The sequence below is a fragment of the Berghia stephanieae genome, chromosome 2 (genome assembly GCF_034508935.2).
Source record: "Berghia stephanieae isolate SIO BIC M18660-M18661 chromosome 2, UCSD_Bste_1.3, whole genome shotgun sequence".
NCBI classification, from domain to species: domain Eukaryota; kingdom Metazoa; phylum Mollusca; class Gastropoda; order Nudibranchia; family Aeolidiidae; genus Berghia; species Berghia stephanieae.
In genome coordinates, this window is record NC_088361.1 from 43886096 (window position 1) to 43908595 (window position 22500).

The 22500-nt window shown below is 35.3% G+C and overlaps 1 protein-coding gene across 3 annotated transcripts in view; it reads left to right on the top strand.

The window, feature by feature from the left end:
* Positions 1-22500, top strand: part of LOC144964941 (neuronal acetylcholine receptor subunit alpha-7-like) — a 154852-nt gene that overhangs the window by 80237 nt on the left and 52115 nt on the right. For all 3 annotated transcript variants that reach the window (XM_078899745.1, XM_078899744.1, XM_078899746.1), the window contains exons 2-3: positions 10793-10881; positions 13182-13327. In XM_078899745.1, coding sequence (XP_078755871.1) covers positions 10827-10881; positions 13182-13327 — 201 coding nt within the window. In that variant the 5' untranslated portion in view covers positions 10793-10826. The remainder of the gene's footprint in view (positions 1-10792; positions 10882-13181; positions 13328-22500) is intronic.

Here is a 22500-nt window from a genome sequence, read left to right on the forward strand (position 1 = left end):
GATCTGATCACGTATGTATTAACGCTTAATCTCTCTTAAAGAATACAACCCGATTCCTGTGTAAATTCCAGTCATGACAAATTATTCCACGATGCTAATCCGATGATGCGTTAGTGCCAACATTACCTCACGTTGCTGTATTAATAACACATACCAAATGGAACGAGGTTAACGTTGATTTTATTCAAATGACTGACTGGCAAGGACGAAGGTAGCCATGCATTATCATAGATAAAACAGACGCAAATCTACCTCTCTCGCTCGCTCTGTGTTCTTGATGGTCACAGAGATAGTGTGTGCTTGGCTAAGAAGTTCACAACATTGTCATCCGGAAGTATAACTGGCCAACACACAAAACTGTGTTCAATCATGATCGTATATAGTCTGGTAAATACAGTTTAGTGAGAACTACTAATAAACGCGGATGGCAAAAAAACAATAACAAAGACCTGAGTGACGTCAACTTTGAACCATGTATAATTTTCTGTGTTGGTTCTATTGATCAAGCGGTAGAACAGTGGGTATTTTACTTAGACACATGGGGGACCTTTAACAGCTTATCAGTAATCACATTCTGGTTTTCCTTGGGGGGGGGGGGGGGGGGGGGGGGGGGGGGGGGGTCGGAGGAGGGGGAAGCTGTCCATTCTGTTCATTGGTTGGAAACGTTATTTGTTTTGAGACCAGTCGAGAGAAATATCAATTTTAAGAATATGCCTTTAGAAATCTCTTGTATGAAATAATATTCCGTTCATTCAGCACTGAGGAGAAAGTTTACTAAGAGACTATTTCAATGAAAGATAGGAATAACTCAGGCGTCAGTCGTAGGGAAACGCCACAATGAGAGGTGACTTGTTCACAGTCTACAATACGGCTGGAGAATCGAACTCGATGCCTCCCGGGTACGAGAAAAGATCATAACCTTTGTACCCCTACACAGCAACATTGCAACCCGACAACAACAAAAAAGACCACTTGTGAACTTACTTACGTACTTCTCGTAATCAGAGACGGTTTTGTTCTCATAATAATATTTAACCATAAATCGTTCATGGAACACGTAACAGATGGAAAATCATGTTAGTCAGGTCCTTCAGTGTGGCAATTAATTATTACCATCCTACCAACCCATGCGACTAATGAAGCGAAAGTAAGGTCAATCTATACCAGTGACCCGGAAGATCAAGTCCTGACTCCAACTATATGAAATCATGTTATTGTGTTTGACTAGGGTTGTGGCAAGGTTCTTCATAGATCATTGATCGATGCCTGTCTTTCGAAACTAGCCAATCACCTAAGTCTCCCCAATTTGACTCCCGTTATACTTTATTTTTTACAATTTATTTACAATTATAATCATCATAATTATTTTGACCGTATTATCACCATGATCATTACCATCCTCATTGTCATCATCGTCATTATTTTTATCATCCTTGTCACCATCATCATCATCATCATCATCATCATCATCATCATCATCATCATCATCATCACCATCGTCATCATCATCATCATCATCATCATCATCATCATCATCATCATCATCATCATCATCACCATCGTCATCATCATCATCATCATCATCATCATCATAATCATCATCATCGTAATCGTCGTCGTCGTGATCATAATCATCAGTTTCATCATCAACGTCATTATCATCATCAACACCATCCCCTGCCCCGCAAAGAACAAAAAGTTTGTTATTGAGAGATGACTTCTTACTTGTACTTAATCATTACTATTATACTTCTAAGCCTACGTCATTCAAAAGAAACCCATTTTTAGTCCTGTCTTATGTAAAGGAAAGTATGTCCTTCATTGTTTTATTTTATATAATACTTCATAGCAATCAGCATTGTTCTTTTCTGAAATCATTTCCTACAAATATCAAAAACATACCAAAAATATTTCTATTACCTCTCTGTGTTGGGCCATATAATAATAGACTCTGTCTGTGTTATGTTGGGCGTTATTGATACGTTCAATATATTCTGTGTCGCATTGCGGTTTAACAAAGGTTGGTTAATTACGTAATAAAGCGAGACATGATACGGCTGGGTCAATCGTGATCTCTGTGCATTGCAATGAAATAGGTAAGGATTATGGCCCAATTTGTCAGCATTCTTTTGATGACATTACATGAGATAATAATATAAGTTCTCAAAGTGTATTGTTAGTATTCTTGTTTTATTGCAGTCAAATCGGAATTTGTGTGAAATCATTATAAAGTTTATAATAAGATTTCAAACGCACTGAAAGGTTTTTAAAATAGATCAAAACTGACTAATTAGTTTTATAGGAAAACTGAAAAAATGAATTTTTTCCCCTGAATATTTCAACTCTGTTGTTTTCGGACTAAGATGTAAAAAACGTTAAAAGCACTCGAAAGAACTTTAAAAAAAAAACAATGTCTTCGAGCTTGTAATGGATTGAATCCAACAACAGACATGGACGTATAGTGCTTGAAAATGTGTGCAAAAGTTACACTGGCACCCAAAGACCTTGCAAAAATACGCCAGAGGCGGTGGTAGAGAATAACAAAGGGGAGGGGAGAAGGAGGGGGTGGGGGGGGGGGGGGAGAGAGAAAGGTCTCCAATAAAAATAAATTCAGAACATCATGCTCGCAAAAGAAATGTAACATCTAAAAATATATTGGACACGGGGGGGGGGGGGAGAGAGAGAGAAAGAGAGAGAGAGAGAGAGAGAGAGAGAGAGAGAGAGAGAGAGAGAGAGAGAGAGAGAAGAGACATTAAGATAAAAAGAGAGATAGGTACATATTAAATAGGTTGAGGGATACAGCTAGCGAGCTAGCTAGCTAGATAGATAGATAGATAGATAGATAGATAGATAGATAGATAGATAGATAGATAGATAGATAGATAGATAGATAGATAGATAGATAGATAGATAGATAGATAGATAGATAGATAGATAGATAAATGACAGATATATAGATTTATATAGATATATAACTAGATATAAATTATAAAACAAAAACCATGAAATAATAGTGCTCAACTTTAGAATAAAAGGAGCTATTTATAAACTGGTCTGGTAGATCTAAATCCAAAAGTTTCTTTATTTTTAACCGTTTGGTCAGGGTTTAGGTAGAAAAAAGCTCGCCATCTGGTGTTTCTTATAAATTTTTCGGTTTTGTTGATTAGAGATTTTAGGTATTGTTTGCTTGTCGGGATCGGGATGTTCTTTGTCGAATAATCAAAATTGGTACTTACGAGGTTCATTTCTGGTTAAAATAAAGTGCTCAACAGGACAGTAGAACTGGAGCTTATATAACTAGATAGATAGACAGACAGACAGATAGTCAGATAGATAGATAAATATATAGATAAAATGGATAGATAGATAGATAGATAGATAGATAGATAGATATATAGATAGATAGATAGATAGATAGATAGATGGATGGATGGATAGAAAAATAAATTGATTGATTAATATCTGTACGTTTATGTAGACTACTTCTCTTTCTATTTAGCCATCTATTAATATATCTATCTATCCATCTATCTATCTATCTATCTATCTATCTATCTATCTATCTATCTATCTATCTATCTATCTATCTATCTATCTATCTATCTATCTATCTATCTATCTATTAAGCTGCTGATCAGCATTATTTATCTGTCTATATGTCTGTCGGTCGATTTATCCATAAATCTATCCATCTTTCTATTCATAAGCCGAATTCTGATCTTAAACATTAGAAAATTAAACAGTTATATATGATAGAACTCAGACAAATGTGTAACAGTGGAATCATGTCTAAACATTGAATGACACGCCAGAGGCGATGGTAGAGGATAACAAAGGAGAGAAAAAGAGGTCTCCAATAAAAATGAATTCCGAATAGAAATGAAACATCTAAAAATCTCTTGGACATGAGGGAAGAGCCATTAAGAGAAAAAGAGAGATAGATAAATTGTAAATAGGTAGAGGGATATAGCTAGCTAGTTAGCTAGCGAGATAGATAGATATATAGATAGATAGATAGATAGATAGATAGATAGATAGATAGATAGATAGATAGATAGATAGATAGATAGATAGATAGATAGATGGTAGTTAGATATATATATATATATATATAGATAGATAGATAGATAGATAGATAGATAGATAGATGATAGATAGATAAAGATAGATAGATAGTCTGACAGATATTTAGATAGACAGATAGATAGATAGATCGATGGATAAATATATAGATAGATAGGTAGGTTGATAGATAGATAAATAAATAATTAGATAGATAGATAGATAGATAGATAGATAGATAGATAGATAGATAGATAGATAGATAGATAGATAGATAGATAGATAGATAGATAGATAGAAAGATAGATAGATAGATAGAAAATATATTGATTGGTTGATATGGCAGTATTCCTCAAAATTATGTAGATTCACTCTTTTTCTATTTATCCATCTATTAATCTTTCTATCTATCCATCTATCTGCCTATCTATCCATCTATCTGTCTATTAAGCTGCTGATCTGCATTATTTATCTGTCTATATCGCTGTCGGCCGATTTATCAATAAATCTATCCATCTTTCTATCCATAAGCCGAATTATGATCTTAAACATTAGAAAAATAAACAGTTATATATTATAGAACTCAGACAAATGTGTAACAGCGGATTCATGCTTAAACATTGAATGATGCAATAGTTGAATCCTAAAGTACATTATTCGGTGCCGTGGAAGGAAACTCGGAGGTCAAGAAATAATAACCATTTCTATAGAAATTCTATCTAAAGTGGCAAAAATATATCAATATGAATGCCTCGGCACGTTTTGCCGTCAATTGAAGCACAAACACACTTAGATGGAGGACTTGAAGAAATAATAGGATATTTTAACGTAGAGGATATTTATGAATTCCTTCCTAATCAAGACTAATACGATATTGGAACAATATTGGATATCTGTGATAGTTTTTTTGATATTTTCATTCCCGTGGTAAAAGCTTTCTGCCATTCTCTTAAGGAATATTCTTTCATATGAAAGTATATCTAATATTATGATAACCTAATGTATTTACTCATGAGAAAGTTTCAAAATTAAATGAAAATGATTATTATATTTATCCAATGACTCGGTATTCGTAAGGCTGCTGAATGATTGAATTGCCCCTAATGTTATTGCTATTATTATCATAATTTTATCATTACCTACTATTCCTACAACAGCAACAACAACAACAACTACTACTACTACTACTACTACTACTACTACTACTACTACTACTACTACTACTACTACTACTACTACTACTACTACTACCATTACTACTATTACTCCTACTACTACTACTACTACTACTACTTCTACTACTACTACTACTACTACTACTACTATTACTACTACTACTACTGTTATTGTTATTATTACTATAACCACTGCTACTGCTAATGCTTCTACTACTACTACTACTACTACTACTACTACTACTACTACTACTACTACTACTACTACTACTACTACTAAAACTACTACTACTACTACTACTACCACTACCTGTGGCGGGTTGCGTGTTATTTTTGTGGGATCGAGTCCAACCGATAGCTCAATGGTCTGGATTCGAACTAGTATGCGCGCTATGGCTCTCGTTACCAGCTGCGCCACTCAACCTATACCACAAACGGCCCAGGTTTAATCTAGCGGTGATTAAGAATTGCCTTAGGGTCCCTTATAACTTAATTGCATTAATAACAAGTGAGTCAAGACAATAGTAACGCCCAATACAATAATAACAATTCTATACATGAAGTTTAATTAGATTGTTACAGGAAAATATAGAAAGAATAAGTATTTATTTAATATCAGGAAGAATAGCTCTAATCGAGTGAATCTAATTTATTATTTATTTATCTATTGGTTTATTTATTGATTCATTTACGATTGATTAATTGAGTTAGTTTCTAATCATCTAGCTGTGTCTGTGGAAATACATTTGAAAATGGTATAAGCCCGTTTGGCTTATCTTTATCCTGCCGGCTTGCTTGATTGAGGCAAATGTATCAGCTAGTTCCAGGGTTGGCTCCTGCTTGCAGGGTTTTCTGGACTTCACAACAGTGTGTTGTAGTTAGCGACTGACATCAGGGGTTTACCATTATGCAAGGACTGGGAGGCAGGGATTCGGCACGGGCTGGTGCTTCAAGGACAAGAATCGTCAATTAATAATTAAAACAACAGGTCTTAGAGCCAATCGAGTTTTTCTTTCGCCACCGGATCGTCCTTGAGCGACACATCATAATAGTCTTTATTTGCCGACAAAGGCAAGGAAAGCAGTAACTCCATGACAATGGTAGTTACTATATTTGTATCAAACATCAACTGACAGTCGAGCTATCTTACATGATGAGAATTTAACAGGGTTGTGTCCCTGGTATTTCTTTATTTATTTTTATTAATCATAATTGAGGTTATGATGTGTGGCCGGCGATTGGCGGTAGGGTACAGACATTCAAGCAATATACATATTGAATATAAATGAAATAATAGCATAGATCATAAACAAATGTTAACTATTGTATAAGATACATATAGATATAGTTTTGTACAGGTATTCCAACTTACGAACATCCATGGAATAGCACAATTAAAATATATACACAAACTATAATATTAATAATATATTAAATTGAATTCACAGTAATATCTCATTCCACTTTGAATGTTAACCAATAATTCATTTTACCTCCAGCCGAGGGAAGAAAACACTTTTACACGTTTGAAATTGGAGGGATAGCTCTTCTTTCTTGGGCTTCTTCGCGTGTGTGTGATTCAGTTCAGAGATGAATTTGATTTTGTGAATTGAGATGATGCGTTGGGATTATGGAAATAGTCAATGAGAAGAATGTTACTGTTTAAGATCGCCAATGATATTCATATGCTTTGATTAATACGGAGTAACGGAGAATTACCGGAGAGCTAGGCCTTAATTGCAATTTTAGCTACTCTTGAACGAGACAAGAACCTCAGGGCATATGCACGTTGGAGTCTTGTTTGGGAAAGGTAATTAGCAGGAGGTATGGATACAATGGGCAGACAACTTGAACAGGTAAATAAGCCTTAAGCTGAAAGTGAGTGTTCCGTTATACAATGGGAAGGTTTCCCACCTATTGACCAATTTTTTCCCGTTAGCAAATTTTAGAGCTTTATTGGAGGAAAGACTTCCACGTTTTGAGTATCTTAACTGGAGGTGTTAATCTGCCTTGGCAAATATGTCTCGCCCACTAGGTTTGAAGTGGTTTTGAATGAGACCCTGACGAATGATAAAGAAACACGCAGTGAAAGAAAATCGTTCGTCACACTACCACGACTACCACTACTACTACTACTACTACTACTACTACTACTACTACTACTACTACTACTACTACTACTACTACTACTACTACTACTTTATTATTATTAACCCTAGCAGCAGCCATAATATCACCATTTTTAGTTATTAATGACCATTACCATCATGAAAATGGCCTCATATGAAGTGACCTATCGCCCAGGTACTCTGGCAGTAACTGACCAATAGTCACAATATACTTTACTTATTGCTTGGTCTTTCATCTTCATACAATCTCCTAAAGGATCGGATATACAATAAGTAGATTGAAGACCTTTCAAGTATCTGTTCGTGGGTAGATCTGAACGAGATATGCTGGTAATTTTATACGTTTAATCGTTATATTTAGGTATGGACAGATCGTTAATGGTTTTAAGTAGTGAGTGTCTATACGGATGAAGTTTTTTTTGTTTTTTGTTTTTGGGGTTTTTTGTTTCTTTTTGTGTGTTTTTTCGGATGGGGGGGGGGGGGGGGGGGGGGGTGAGACTATGCTAAACGGTCGTTCTTGTGACGTTCGCCATAAAAAGACTCCAATAAAAAATTATTTTCTGAAACTGGGAAAAATTCGTTTTCGTCAGTTTCTATCAGTTAAATAATGTAAAATAAACCAAATAAGAGCGAAATACTAGAATAGAATAAATAGTTTACAAAAGGTTAAAAAAATGTGTCGACAGAGTATCAACATTGTCCACACGTTTTCGACATTTTAAAAAGCTTTACCTACTATAATTCCGTTGCTAGATCGTCAGTATTTTGGGTTATTTTTCATTATTTAACCCAGAGAAATTGATGAGAGGGAATTTTGTCCTTTTTTTCTAAATAATTAGTTTTGAGTATATATTTTTGGATAACGTTTCAAAAACACAACGTCGGATATAAAATCAATGACCAAGAACGTGAAGTATAATATATTTAAGTGCTTGTCACAAGTGGATAGGGCACGTTAGGTACATATTATCATACCCCACTCGACTCAGGTATTTAGTTATTTGTAGTTGCAGAAGGATCAACGTGAGCTAATATTATAGACCAATATCCACGAAATGTGCTCAAAGCGCTTTTTAAAAAGAGATGAATGGCCATCGACAACATTGAACATGAACAGACCTGTAATGCGGCTTGTACGGTTTGTAGACAAGAACAACCTGTTTACCTCCCGGTACATTTTTACACCTGAGTTTGGTGACATACTGTAAACTATGAACTCGGCATTAGATTTGAACCTTTAACTTACACTTTGAAAGCCAAGATTCATACACAGGGAGTAGGAATAATTCTAAGCACGTTTGCTCAGAAGTCACTGAGAGGATGGGAACAACATGGAGAAAGGATCATCATGTCGTCCTTTACAACACGGAGTAAGAAGATCAGCATGAACATTGTACAGATCTATGCCCCAACAAATGATGCAACAGATGAGGACAAAGATACATTTTATAGTCTGCTACAAGTCATTGACAAGTTGCCAAGGAAAGACATCAACATATTGATGGGCGATGCTAATGCAAAAGTGGGACAGGATAACGTAGGTTATGAAAGTAAGACTTTTCAACTTAAACGTAAAGTCTGTCCTACTGTATGGATGTGAAACTTGGAACGCATCACAGGCATGTATAAGGAGGGTACAGATTTTCGTAAACAGGTGCATGCGTAAGCTACTCAGAATAAAATGGATGGATAGAATAAAAAATGAAGAAGTATGGAAAAGAACACAGTAGAAACCAATGGGAGAGGAAATAGGAAGAAGACGATGGAGGTGGATTGGACACACGCTTAGAAAGAATGACTCAACTATAACAAAGAAAGTATTGGACTTGAACCCTCAGGGCAGAAGATCAAGGGGAAGGCCACGAGAAACATGGAGAAGAATTAAAGAAGCTGATATACAGAGAAGTGGTAAAACCTGGAATGAGATAAAAAAAAAAAGTTAGCTCAGGATAGAGAAGGATGGAAACTCTCTGTGGCCTATACCCTGACCCAGGTGAAAAAGGCAATGATGATGATGATGATGCCGTTTTATTAAAGAACACAGTATGTGTTATTTGGTTAACATTGCAAACGGCAGCATATATATATATATATATATATATATATATATATATATATATATATATATATATATATATATATATATATATATATATATATATATGTATTGTGTGTGTGTATGTTTGTGTGTATAAAAGTTGTTATATTCATTAATTATTCTCAACAATATTCGACTCCTGCCTCGGAGAGCCATGTGCAAGTTTATTGTGTGTATGTGTTTGAGTGTGTGCGCGCCAGGCACGCGTATTGTGTGCGTGTTTGTATCTTGATTAAAGAGTCCATGTCATTACGCATACTTTGCCTTCATAAGGTTTGGAATAATAGCGGGAAAACACAATGAATGAACAGACATTGGCAACAGAGACATCATTAGAAAGACTGTCTTTGGCGTGGGTTGCTGTGATGATGTCTGTATTAATGAACTCTTTGATAATGATATTTAAAAAATGGCTTGTACGACAGCAATTTACGACAACCTGGAAGACGCTAAAACAAAACAAACATTTGCACGCTCTCTCTCTCTCTCTCTCTCTCTCTCTCTCTCTCTCTCTCTCTCTCTCTCTCTCTCTCTCTCTGTGTGTGTGTGTGTGTGTGTCTCTGTGTATGCGTGTGTTTGTGTTTGTGTGTGTGTCTATAAATCAAATTATCTATCTTTCTCTCTCTCTCTCACTCTCTCTCTCTCTCTCTTCTCTCTTCTCTCTATGTATGTGTGTGTATCTATAAATCAAATTATCTATCTATATATCTATCTATCTCTCTCTCTCTCTCTCTCTCTCTCTCTCTCTCTCTCTCTCTCTCTCTCTCTCTCTCTCTCTCTGTATGTGTGTGTTTGTCTATAAATCAAATTATTCATCTCTCTCTCTCTCTCTCTCTCTCTCTCTGTGTGTGTGTGTGTGTGTGTGTGCGTGTGTGTGTATGTGTGTGTCTATAAATCAAATTATCTATCTATCTCTCTTTCTATCTCTCTTCTCTCTCTCTCTCTCTCTCTCTCTCTTTCTTTCTTTCTTTCTTCCTTTCTTTCTCATTCTTTCTTTCTTTCTTTCATTCGAATTCTCTGTTTCCTCCTTTCTCAGTGTTTGTGTGTGTGGCGCGTGCAAACAAATTTTGTAAAAAAAAATACTTTACCCACAGACACTTACTCATTTCAATAATTACACTATCGTTGAAAATACATTAGAGCTGCGGCAACGGTCAAGATCAGACCTGTAGATGCGTCAAATATGGGCCAGTTTGTTTTGGGTTTGTTTTTTTTTTCAATATAGATCACCCTTATCTTGCTTTTTGTCCCCAATCATTGAATTCTATATTATAACTTCCAGATTGTTAATAAAACTGACAATGTCGTTTTGTGTATCTTTCCCATAGATTACTGAGAAGTTGACCAATTTGATGTGTCCCGATGGAGGGTTGGTCTCGTCTCACCATTCTGAGCCTCCTTTCAATCCTGGTCAGAGGTAAGTTATCACCTTCACCGCCATCTCCCCCCCCCCCCCCCCAACTCTTTCAAAATGACATGCAGCATTGGATCCCTTTGCTCTTTCTTTTTGGTCCCGATAGCTCAGTTGGTATAGCACTCGCTTAATACGCAATGGGACCGAGATCGATACCGGGTAAAGTCGAAACTTTTTCTGACCCTTTGTTCACCCTGCATGATTGGGTAGCTGGATCTGTTCGGTCTGCCGAAAAGTACTTTGCGATAGACTACCATCCCATTTAGGGCAGCAAGCATTGATATTGTTCGTTAAAGCTATAGAAACCGGGATAGACTCCGGCTCTAAAGACTACTTTTGCTCTTTTTTAATTCGGTTCCGATTACTGTGTTTGTATCGAGTTTATATAGATTGGCAATCGCATTTCAAACAGGTAGCATTAAGTACAGATTTCAACTTAACTTGACAAGGAAAATAAAACTTTTAAAGACAAACGTCGTTTACGTCAAATATCGACCGAGTATAATGATACTCGATTCGTAAAATAGTATAAAAACTGACATGCTTTGAAATATCACATTTGATATTTCTTTGAAGTCTCGGGTTTGATACAATTTCTGACAATTTGAGTGTCATTTTTGATTGATAGATACGTCACCAAACACAAAGGCAAAGATGGATTTTGACCCAAAATTGGTGGTTTCTTCTTTAAGGAAATCGTTGATTAAAGATCTAAATTATCTGTTAACAATCACCGTTAATCGTTTTGTAAATATCGACAAAACAATCATGTGACTTACACATCTATAAATGGTTAATGAGAATTGAATAAAACGATACAGGGTGAATACCTAGAGTTTGATCATTGCTGAGAGTAGCAAGACTTCCTTTATTTATAGATAATGCTTACAATATTTTTCTGTCTGCGTTTTCTTGCACTATCTATATTTCAAAGTTTGTCTTAATTTGCATTTTTTATATCGTCCCTATTCCATCCCTTCGTCGAGAGACTATTAGCTAATAGCTTTAGACAGATAACACAGAAAAACTTTTAGACTACATTATCGATTAGAATTATCATTTTGAAGCAGATGAAATTTAAACGAACGTCAAAAGAATTAAATAGAAAACATCCATTGAGAACTAATTCAAATCCTATAGCCACAACAATACTTGTTGACAAAATGAATCAGGAAAAAATCTGTCTTCGGGGTGTTTTCATCATTCTGCGGACGGTCCATTGTTACCAGTCTGAGGATATTTGGGCCATTGTTCCTTCTTTTATATTTTGAGACTTGGAAATGAATCAATAACTTTACGTTTTATAATAAATATGAGGTTTTCTCCAAGGATTTTGCCATGTTTGATGCGCTCAACAATTTCTATTTTCAATTGCCTTTAATATGACAAACTCACAATTTATGGGAAGAGAAGTTATTTTGTATTATATAATGTTCTAAATGGATATATATATATATATATATATATATATATATATATATATATATAGAGAGAGAGAGAGAGAGAGAGAGGGAGAGAGAGAGAGTTAGTGAGAGAGAGAGAGAGAGAGAGAGAGAGAGAGAGTTGCAATAGCTAAAGATAGTTTTAATAAAATGATTCTAATTTTTTATTAAAACACAATATCTCAATGACAAAAAAAAAAAAAACACAGGGTTTTGAAGGCCTATGTCTGGTCAGTATTATTATATGGCTGTGAAAGTTGAACAATTACATAAGACATTAGAAAGAAACTGGAGGCAGCAGAAATTTGGTTTCTTAGAAGGATGTTAAAAATCTCATGGACAGAGAAGAAAACTAATGAACAAGTATTAGAGCAAGCTGAAACTAAAAGGTTACTAATTCGTACAATAAGAAAAAGACCAATGCAATTTTTAGGGCACCTAAATCAACATAAATGTATTGAACATCTTGCTCTCACAGGAAAAAAAGAAGGTAAAAAGAGTAAAGGTAGACCAAGAAAAACATATTTGAATAGTTTGAACAGCTGATTGACAAAGAAAGAGAAGAGTAAGATTAGTTTTCTGAGGTTATCTTATCAGAGAGATGAATGGCGTACCATGATCTACACTTTTTCAATTCTATTAATATAATAAAACTTTCCCCTTATGCTAGTTTTTGTATCTGTCAATAAAGATCTGATACCGCTCTCCTCTGGTAATTTTGTAATCGATTTTTTTTTAATCAGAAGAACCCAGGTCAATCTCATGATACATACATTCATACAATTGAATGAGGTATTCGCGAATTCTCCTTTATTTTATTATTTAAGACTAGGTAAATCTAAATACATTTCTGCCTTACAGATAGTCACCAAGGACAATTTGAACAAGGAATTTTTAACAAGCTTTTCAACCACTCAGGATACAACAAACACGAGCGTCCCATCTCGGATGAGACACAACCAATCACAGTGACTTTCGAGATTATCCTCCAGCAGATTATTGACGTGGTGAGTGCCTGACTGATATTCATGTCCCGTCCTACATGTTAAATGTTGCTGTTGACCAGGGACCCCTTGTAAAGCGCTTTGAGCACATTTAGTGGATATTGCGCTATATAAAGCTCTTTTCCTTTAATGTTCATATTCATTCTTCCGTACTCTGACCAAAAAAAAACTAATAAAATATGGCCAGAAAACTCGTCCTTCAAATATTGATCGACTAAAATGACCCTCGTCATGTCAAAAATATCCCCAGCTTGAGAATTCCTTATGGTTTTTTACATTTAGATAGAGAAAATACATTCAACCAGCTTTTAGGCAGATCACATTTTGTCTCAAAATAAACTCATTTATACTCATTCTTCCGTACTCTGAATTAACACATTATTGAAATCATGGCCAAAAACTCGTCCTTCAAATATTGATCGATTAAAATAACCCTCATCCAGTTAAAAGTATCTCAAAACTGAGAATTCCTTGAGGTCCCAGGTTTAAGGGTATTTATAAACATGAGGGTCATTTTAATCTCTCAATATTTGAAGGACGAGTTTTCTGGCCAAAATCACAAAAATGTGAGTGTGTGTTTTTGCAGAGTACGGCAGTCTTATATATGTAACCCTTCGCATCAATCTGGTATTATGAAAGAATGCACAAGATGGAGAAAGTTGAATTTTGAATTGAAATGATCAGAGTTGGCAGTGCTGCTATGTGGTCTTGTGGTATGACACTCTCTTTCGGATCGGAAGGTCCTGGGAGCGAGCCTCGCTCGGCGCATAGTTGAGTCCTGGGAAAAGGCTCTTTACTCACATTCTCTTACCGTACTCATGTGTAAAATGAGTACCTGGTCGTTAACAGCGGAAAAAAAAATTGTAATATCGCCTAACAGACGTCATATCTTGTTCTACATGTTACGTGTTGCTGTTGGTCAGGGACCCTTTGTTAAGCGCTTTGACCACGTTTAGTGGATATTGCGCTGTATAAAAGCTCAAGATTTTTTTTTTGAAGAGATAAAACATCATTAAAGTTATTTATTTTTACTCAAATTGTTCATGTTGAGTTTGACATGAAAATGTTATGCTCTGGGTTTATCCTTACCCGCCACCGCTGTATTCTGAATAACAACATATTTATCATTTTGACCAGAAAAACCGTCCTTTAAATATATACGGATTAAAATGATCCACATCTTGGCAAAAACTCTCCAAAGTGAAAATGATTTTTGATTTGCTCAACATATACGAATACATAACATAATATTTCCTGTTTACATAAAGAAGGTCAAAGGCCGAAACGTCGTTTGTTTCGTGTTGTTTCCTTATATATGAGTCACATTTACTCACTTTATCTTTCACTCCATCTTATTGGCTCATTTAGTCGCCTCTAGATTTTGGTTATACGCTTATTATATTTATTTTTCTCTGTGTCTGAATTCTGTTGATATTTACATTTAGGCTGCTGCCTTGTGTTTGTCGTTCTCTTCTTCGTTTTACTTTTACTGATCTTAATCCAAATAAATTGTGGGCATTGCATTCGGTCAATGTTCAACATTTCCCACCGATATCACGTTTACCAATATGATCACGTGTTATGCCAGAAGACAATATTATTATTAAGACGATTTGAATTTAGGATTCACTGTTATTCATTTTAGTTCTTCTGTGTTAATGTTTGGTTTATGGACATCGACTGTTTCTGAAGATTAAGGTTTGGTGTCGATATTGATTTATGTTATTTTTCAACTATCTTGTGGGCGAGGTTGCTGAGTGTTTAAGACACTATGACGCGGGAGATCTAAAGTTCGAACCCTGCTTCAAACGCTTTCGGTTTATTTTTTCACTTGACAAAGTTAATCAGCTCAATTTTGCTCACATATATACATACGAGGATATGCATGCATGCATGCATACATACATACATACATACATACATACATACATACATACGTACGTACGTACGTACATACATACATACATACATACATACATACATACATACATACATACATACATACATACATACATACATACATACATACATACATACATACATACATACATACATACATACATACATACATACATACATACATACATACATACATAAACATTTGAAATATAATTAAGATAGTTTGACTTCTACAACGTTGTTATCGAGCGTTGCTCTCATCAGGAAGTGAAAGTAGATTATTGTGTTTTCGTATTTTTATAGATTCGTGTTTATGGAGGTTCGTAATTGCATAAAAGGTGTTTGTTTCTATGTCTGCCTGAGGAAGTTAGTTCGTTTCTTCTGTTGAGTGTTGCTATGTTCGGTTTAGTGATGATGAAGGATTTTTCTTCCAAGCAGAGGTTGCAAATCTTAGAAGAGGGGGAGTACGACTGTGCTCTGGAGATGATTTTCCACGTGCTGTGTCGTATGTTTTTTTCAGACAAATCAACGACACCTTCCAAAACAAACTACAACAAGACATACGATCAATACATCAAGACTCCAATGTTTACGTCGCCGCTGACAAAACCACAAACTTCTACAAGCTTACCCCTAAAGAATACACACATTTACTTGAGAAAAATATACAAGCAGAGTACAAGAAACAAACACCACCTACGACACCTGACATTACAGCAGAAGACAAAAGCATCGCCGAAAACCTACAGCTAAGTGACAGAATAGACACCACAGCAAAATCTAACGCCTTCATCACTATCAAAGACCATAAACCAAACTTTCGCAACAACGTACAATGCCGTCTCATAAACCCATGTAAATCACAAATCGGAAAAATAAGTAAACAGATTTTAGACAGAATCAACACCAAAATCGTCAAGAAAACCGAATTCAACCAATGGAGAAACACCGCTGAAGTTATCAACTGGTACAGAAACACAGAAAACAAACAAGGACAAAACGCAATCATCTTTGACATCTGTAATTTCTACCATTCAATCACCAAAACCCTACTCCTCAAAGCACTACAGTTCGCAAAAACCTTCGACAACATCACCGAAGAAGAAATACATATTATCCTGCACTCGAAGAATACATCACTTTACAATAATGGAACAGCATGGACAAAAAAATCAACAAACTTTGATGTCACCATGGGGAGCTACGATGGAGCAGAAACATGCGAGCTCGTCGGACTATATCTACTTTCTCAAATGCAAAATCTCGATATAAACATTGGACTATACAGGGACGACGGACTCGCATTGTGCAATAAAACACCGAGACAGACAGAATTAATAAAGAAAAAAATATGCAAAATCTTCCAGGACAACAATCTGAAAATTACAATCGAAGCCAACAAAAAAACATTCGACTTCCTGGACATAACCATCAACCTAAACGACGGCACCTATCAACCATTTTCTAAACCCAACAACATCCCATTGTACGTTCATAGACACAGCAATCATCCGCCATCTATAATAAAAAAACATCCCGAGAGCATTAACAAACGACTATCTAACAACTCTACAAACAACAACATATTCAACGATGCAATCCCACCGTACACAAACGCACTACAAAAAAGTGGATATAACTACAAACTAGAATATGAGGAAGAGACCATTACCACCCCAACAAAAAAAACGACAAAGAAAACGGCACATAACATGGTTCAACCCACCCTACAGCAAGAATGTGACAACTTCTATCGGTAACAAATTCTTCAATCTACTACAAAAATGCTTCCCTCCCGGTCACGTTCTACACCCAATCATGAACAAAAACACCATCAAAATAGGATACACCTGCATGCCAAACATACAAAACATTATTTCATCCAACAATAACCGAAAACTATCACAGCCAGATCAGCCCAGCAACAACCTAGAGAAAAAATGCAACTGTAGGACCCAGACAACATGCCCACTAAACGGCAATTGCCTGACTCAAAACGTAATTTATCAAGCCAGAGTAACACGACCAGACACACCAAAACAAGAAACATACATTAGCCTCACCGAGTGTCCATTCAAAACCAGATACAACCTGCATACATCTTCCTTCAGAAACATACACAAACGACATTCTACTACACTAAGCGAACACATTTGGAACCTCAAAGAAAAAAACATACAACACAGCATCACATGAAAAATCATCTCCAGAGCACAGTCGTACTCCCCCTCTTCTAAGATTTGCAACCTCTGCTTGGAAGAAAAATTCTTCATCATCACTAAACCGAACAAAGCAACACTCAACAGAAGAAACGAACTAACTTTCTCATGCAGACATAGAAACAAACACCTTTTATGTAATTACGAACCTCCATAAACACGAATCTATAAAAATACGAAAACACAATAATCTACTTTCACTTCCACTTCCTGATGAGAGCAACGCTCGATAACAACGTTGTAGAAGTCAAGCTATCTTAATTATATTTCAAATGTTTATAAATAGCTCCTTTTATACTTAAGTTGAGCACTATTATGTCATGGTTTTTGTTTTATAATTTATACATACATACATACGTATATCCATACATACAATATATATATATATATATATATATATATATATATATATATATATATATATATATATATATACATACATACATACGTGTACATTTTTAAGTTGTGTGACTGTTACTATCCTACTTAACAAAAAGGAAAGTAATGCCGACGGCAAGTGAAAGACAAGACCAGAAGTTTAATCAAAGACAAAGTAATACCCTTTCACTTTTAATGAGCTAAAATCAATTATTATTGTTATATCCATACTCAAAGTTAAAACAATGAGCAAACGTTTTTCTCCTTAGCGTTTACCTGTATAATTTATCAGTACTTTTGAAATTGGGAACCTTTGCGCCGGACTTTCAGTTTACATTGACAAACGCCACTGGTTTGTTTTATAAACCATATAACCGGTTGAATTGGCAATACAATTCCATTCTCAAAAATTACAAAATTACTTCTCCGGAACTAAAATCCGCAATATAAAAACTTTTTCGACAATGGCAACGCTGTTATGGACCAGGTACACCTTTTACATCTGAACACGGTGAGAGAATGTGAGCAAAGAGCCTTTTTCCAACCATGCGTGCTCAGAGCGGAACTCAAACCCTGGACCTTTCAATCCGAAGGCGAGTCCATAGATATACCACAAGACCACAGAGCTGCACAATGTCATTTATTGTTAGCTGAGAAATAATGAAATGAATTATTTCAGACCGATTTTTCAGCCTTGACCTCGTATGAGCGAGACGAAATTAATATTAACAAGAGACGACACGACAGACTAACGATGTAGATACGGCTTATACAAATATCTACTTCGATGTCTGTGCCAAGGAAAAGCCAATTGACTTTTCCAGCCGACGTGAACCGTTCTCAGAAAATATTAACAATATCAGTAAACGTTGATCTATTGTTTGTTTGATTTTTCCAAGGCATACAGTTTTCGCAAACAAAAATGCTTGCGCTGGACCCCTTAATTTCGACGCATGTTTCTCTCACCAAGTAAAACTGATATACTTCACAATATGCCTTTTTACAATTTGGCTAGTCAATCTAGATGGCCCCCAATTGGTTAACATTTCTAAAATCAGATATTTGATCCCCAAGTTGCAAATCTCTTATACCCGAGATAATTTTCTTTGAAGTCGTAAGATTAACGTTAACATAAGTTTTGAGATATCAGTGAGTTGGCAGATGTGTAAGAAAAAGATCTAAAAATGTGTGTCGAAGAGGACTCATTATTGGAGATGTTTCTTTTTCTTCGGGGGGGGGGGGGGGGGGGGGGAGGATAGCTCAGTTGGCAGTGCACTCGCTTCACGCGCAAAGGGACCGAGATCGATCCCGGGTGCAGTCGAGATTATTTTTCTGACCCTCACACCCCCCCCCCCCTCCCCTGTCCACTCAGCAGTGAATTGGTTGCTGAGTCTGTTAGATTTGGCGGAAAGTACTTTGCCATAGACTAGCGTCCTATCCAAAGGATAGCAAGCAATTGCTATTGTCCGTTTCACGCTATAGAAGCCGGGATAAACTCCGGTTCCATGGGCCGAATGGCTCTGAAGGACTACTCTCTTTTTTATATATATATTTTAGTATTTTTCTTTCGTACCTTGTCTGGCACTGTTTCATTCACACTTATTCAGATCTTTACAAAAGTTGTTTGCCATTTTATTAATAGATAAATGAAAAAACATTTTCGGGCCAAGACATGCAAAGGCGGGTTTTTTAAAATATCATTTCCAATTGTACGGTTTCGTAGATTGTTGGATCTGGCACTGTCTTCGGCAATCTAATTTAACCCCTTCCTTACCACCCATAGGAAAATCGTCACCTTTGTTACGATGCAGCCAACAATTTTATCATTCTCATTTCTTTTGCACATCATAATATTTGAACAAAAATGTTTACTACAATTAAAGTATATTTACACTGTGTAGAAGAACTCGTTTAGCATTGTTTTAAATATGTATAGAGGGTCTAGCAAGAACTATCAGATTTTGTGTTTGAGTGAAATGAATTTATTTTTGTTTAGGTTGGGTGTGAAGTATTGGGGAAAATCCGGAAAATGGCCGGTAAGGAGAGGGTTAACCTGTTAACTGCCGTACTCGGGAAAGACACGTATTTAAAAATTTGGCCAGAAAGTATCAATCGATTTAAATGATCATCATCTTGGGGGAAAAAATCTAAAACTTAAAACCTCGCGAAGTCAATTTTTTGTCAACTTTTACAATAGATGTTTAATTTTACATTAATTGAATGGTAGACCTAAACGAGTTAAATGACTCTATCTTTAGAAATTTCTTGTACTAGGAACAACCCCCCTCTCTCTCTCTCTCTCTCTCTCTCTCTCTCTCTCTCTCTCTCTTTCTCTCTCTCTCTCTCTCTCTCTCTCTCTCCTCAATAACTTATTTACCTTTAATCCCCTGTTTCATTATTGAGACACAGCTGACATTGAAAGTGATTTCAGATTTTATTGTTTCCAACTATGTAACAATAGTATTTTGGTTTAATTTCACAAGCTATGCCTATCCGCAAATACAATTTTCGTCAAATTTTAACAAGACAAAACTTATAATTATTTATTGGAATATTAATTAATCACAATATTTGTTAAAATTTTGACAATATAACCAGTTTAAATTGCCGCTATATTTCTAAAAACCTTATATATTTTTATGACAAAACGTCTGGAAGAGTGATTAAGATCTGAGAAAAAGTGTGTATGAAACAGTGCCAGACAAAGCAGCAAAGAAAAAATTTGGTTGTATTTTTCTTTCTTGCTTTGTCTGGCACTGTTAAATAAATACTCTTTCGGATCTTTATCTTACACATGTGCCAACTCACTAATTTGTCATCCTTCCATTTTTCCTTGCTTTTTTTTGCATTATTATTATTATTATTATTATTATTATTATTATTATTATTATTATTATTATTATTATTATTATTATTATTATTATTATTATTATTATTATTATTATCATTATTATTATTATTATTATTATTATTATTATTACTATTGTTATTATCGTCATTATTATTATTTTATTATTATTATTATTATTATTATTATTATTATTATTATTATTATTATTATTATTATTATTATTATTGTTATTATTATTATTATTATAGGCATACAGGTGTTCTATTTTGTTTATTTTTGTCTGGGTATCTTTATGTTGTTTGTTAAATTTTTCAAAAAAGCGTTAACCCCTAAGGACAGTTTGGAAGTGTGTATTGATCGTAGAGAAAACAAGAAGGCTTTTAATGAGATTTTTTGGGGAAGGAAAATGGCTGTCTGGAGTTAGGATCATCATTTTCATTTTATCTTACCATCAATCTCGTTTGTATTAAGATAAAGGTTTATCAGATGGCTTTAAAAACTAAGGGGATTCAAAACAGATTCATTAGATCTTAACCCTTTTATTATAGCCAAGTGGCTTTAAAGAATCCAATCAAAGCCATTGCATTATCACCGTCTTTTAGGGGGATTAAGCCAAATAGAAATTAACAAATATAAAGATATCAACTTTGATAAAGACAAAATGAAATACTTAATACGTATAGTTTCGAGATCTTTTCAGACAACATTTTTTTTAAAGCATTGAAAAAGATGATTTTGTGTATAATATGTAGAATCCAGGAAAATGAAGAAAGCTTTCTTGATACATGTTTCTGGGTTCTTCGTGAAGAATTAATGTTTTGTCTTAAAAAGAGGTTTGAGTCCTAAACGACGTGCACATAATATTTGCAGGTCTGATAACCGAACGCAGTTATGGGCCTGATTTAACATTGTTTTAATAAACAATATTTTGTGTTAATTTGAGAGTATTTCCATTACATCAATGGGACCATAACAATTTGGGTTATGGGACATGCAAATAAGTACACGCCGGTCCAAAAAGTACCACGTTTGTATTCTTTCATGATTTTTTTACCGGTAAACAGAAGGTTTGAGGTTCGATCCCCAGTCGATGTAGACTGAATTTTTTTGGGTGTTTTTTTTTTTTTCTTGTATTTTTCTTTCGTGCTTTGTCTGGCACCTTTCATACACACTTGCTCATAGCGTTTATCTTACACGGGTGCGTGCTCCCTAGTTTCTTAATTTGATATTTTCAAAAATAAAAAAGTGGAACAACTCAAATATCTCCGTCCTCGTCCTCTCGTGCTCCTTGTATTTGTTGTCTGATGCAAGCGATGGTTCACAGCGTAAAACGCCTACCCTTGTGACGAATTCTATTTAAACTGTCCCAACTATAGGGAGTCTATTTTGCGACTTGTAGCCAAAGATTTGTCTTTTGACGTCATTTTTTGGTCAGTGTCAGGCGATGGCTACAGTTCTAGTGTCAGGCTATAGATAGTTCGAAGATGACGTCACTCAGGTCTTTGTTATTGTTTTTTGCCATCCGGGTTTATGAGTAATGCACACTGAACTGCATTTACCTGACTATAATCGTTCATGGATACACACACTTTTGTGTGTTGATCCGTTATACTTCCGGATGGCAATGTTATGAGTTTCTTTGCCAAGCTCATACTATCTATAAGTTAACGATGGCTACTGCCTATCACTATGATTTGTATTTTGACGTCATTTATGGGTTAGCGCAACCGTCCAGTGAGTTGTCAGTATCTAGTACTCAAGGAAACAAATGATCCAAGTGGTTGAACTATTGAATACAACTTACGATTTGCTTTCTTTTGGTGGTTGTC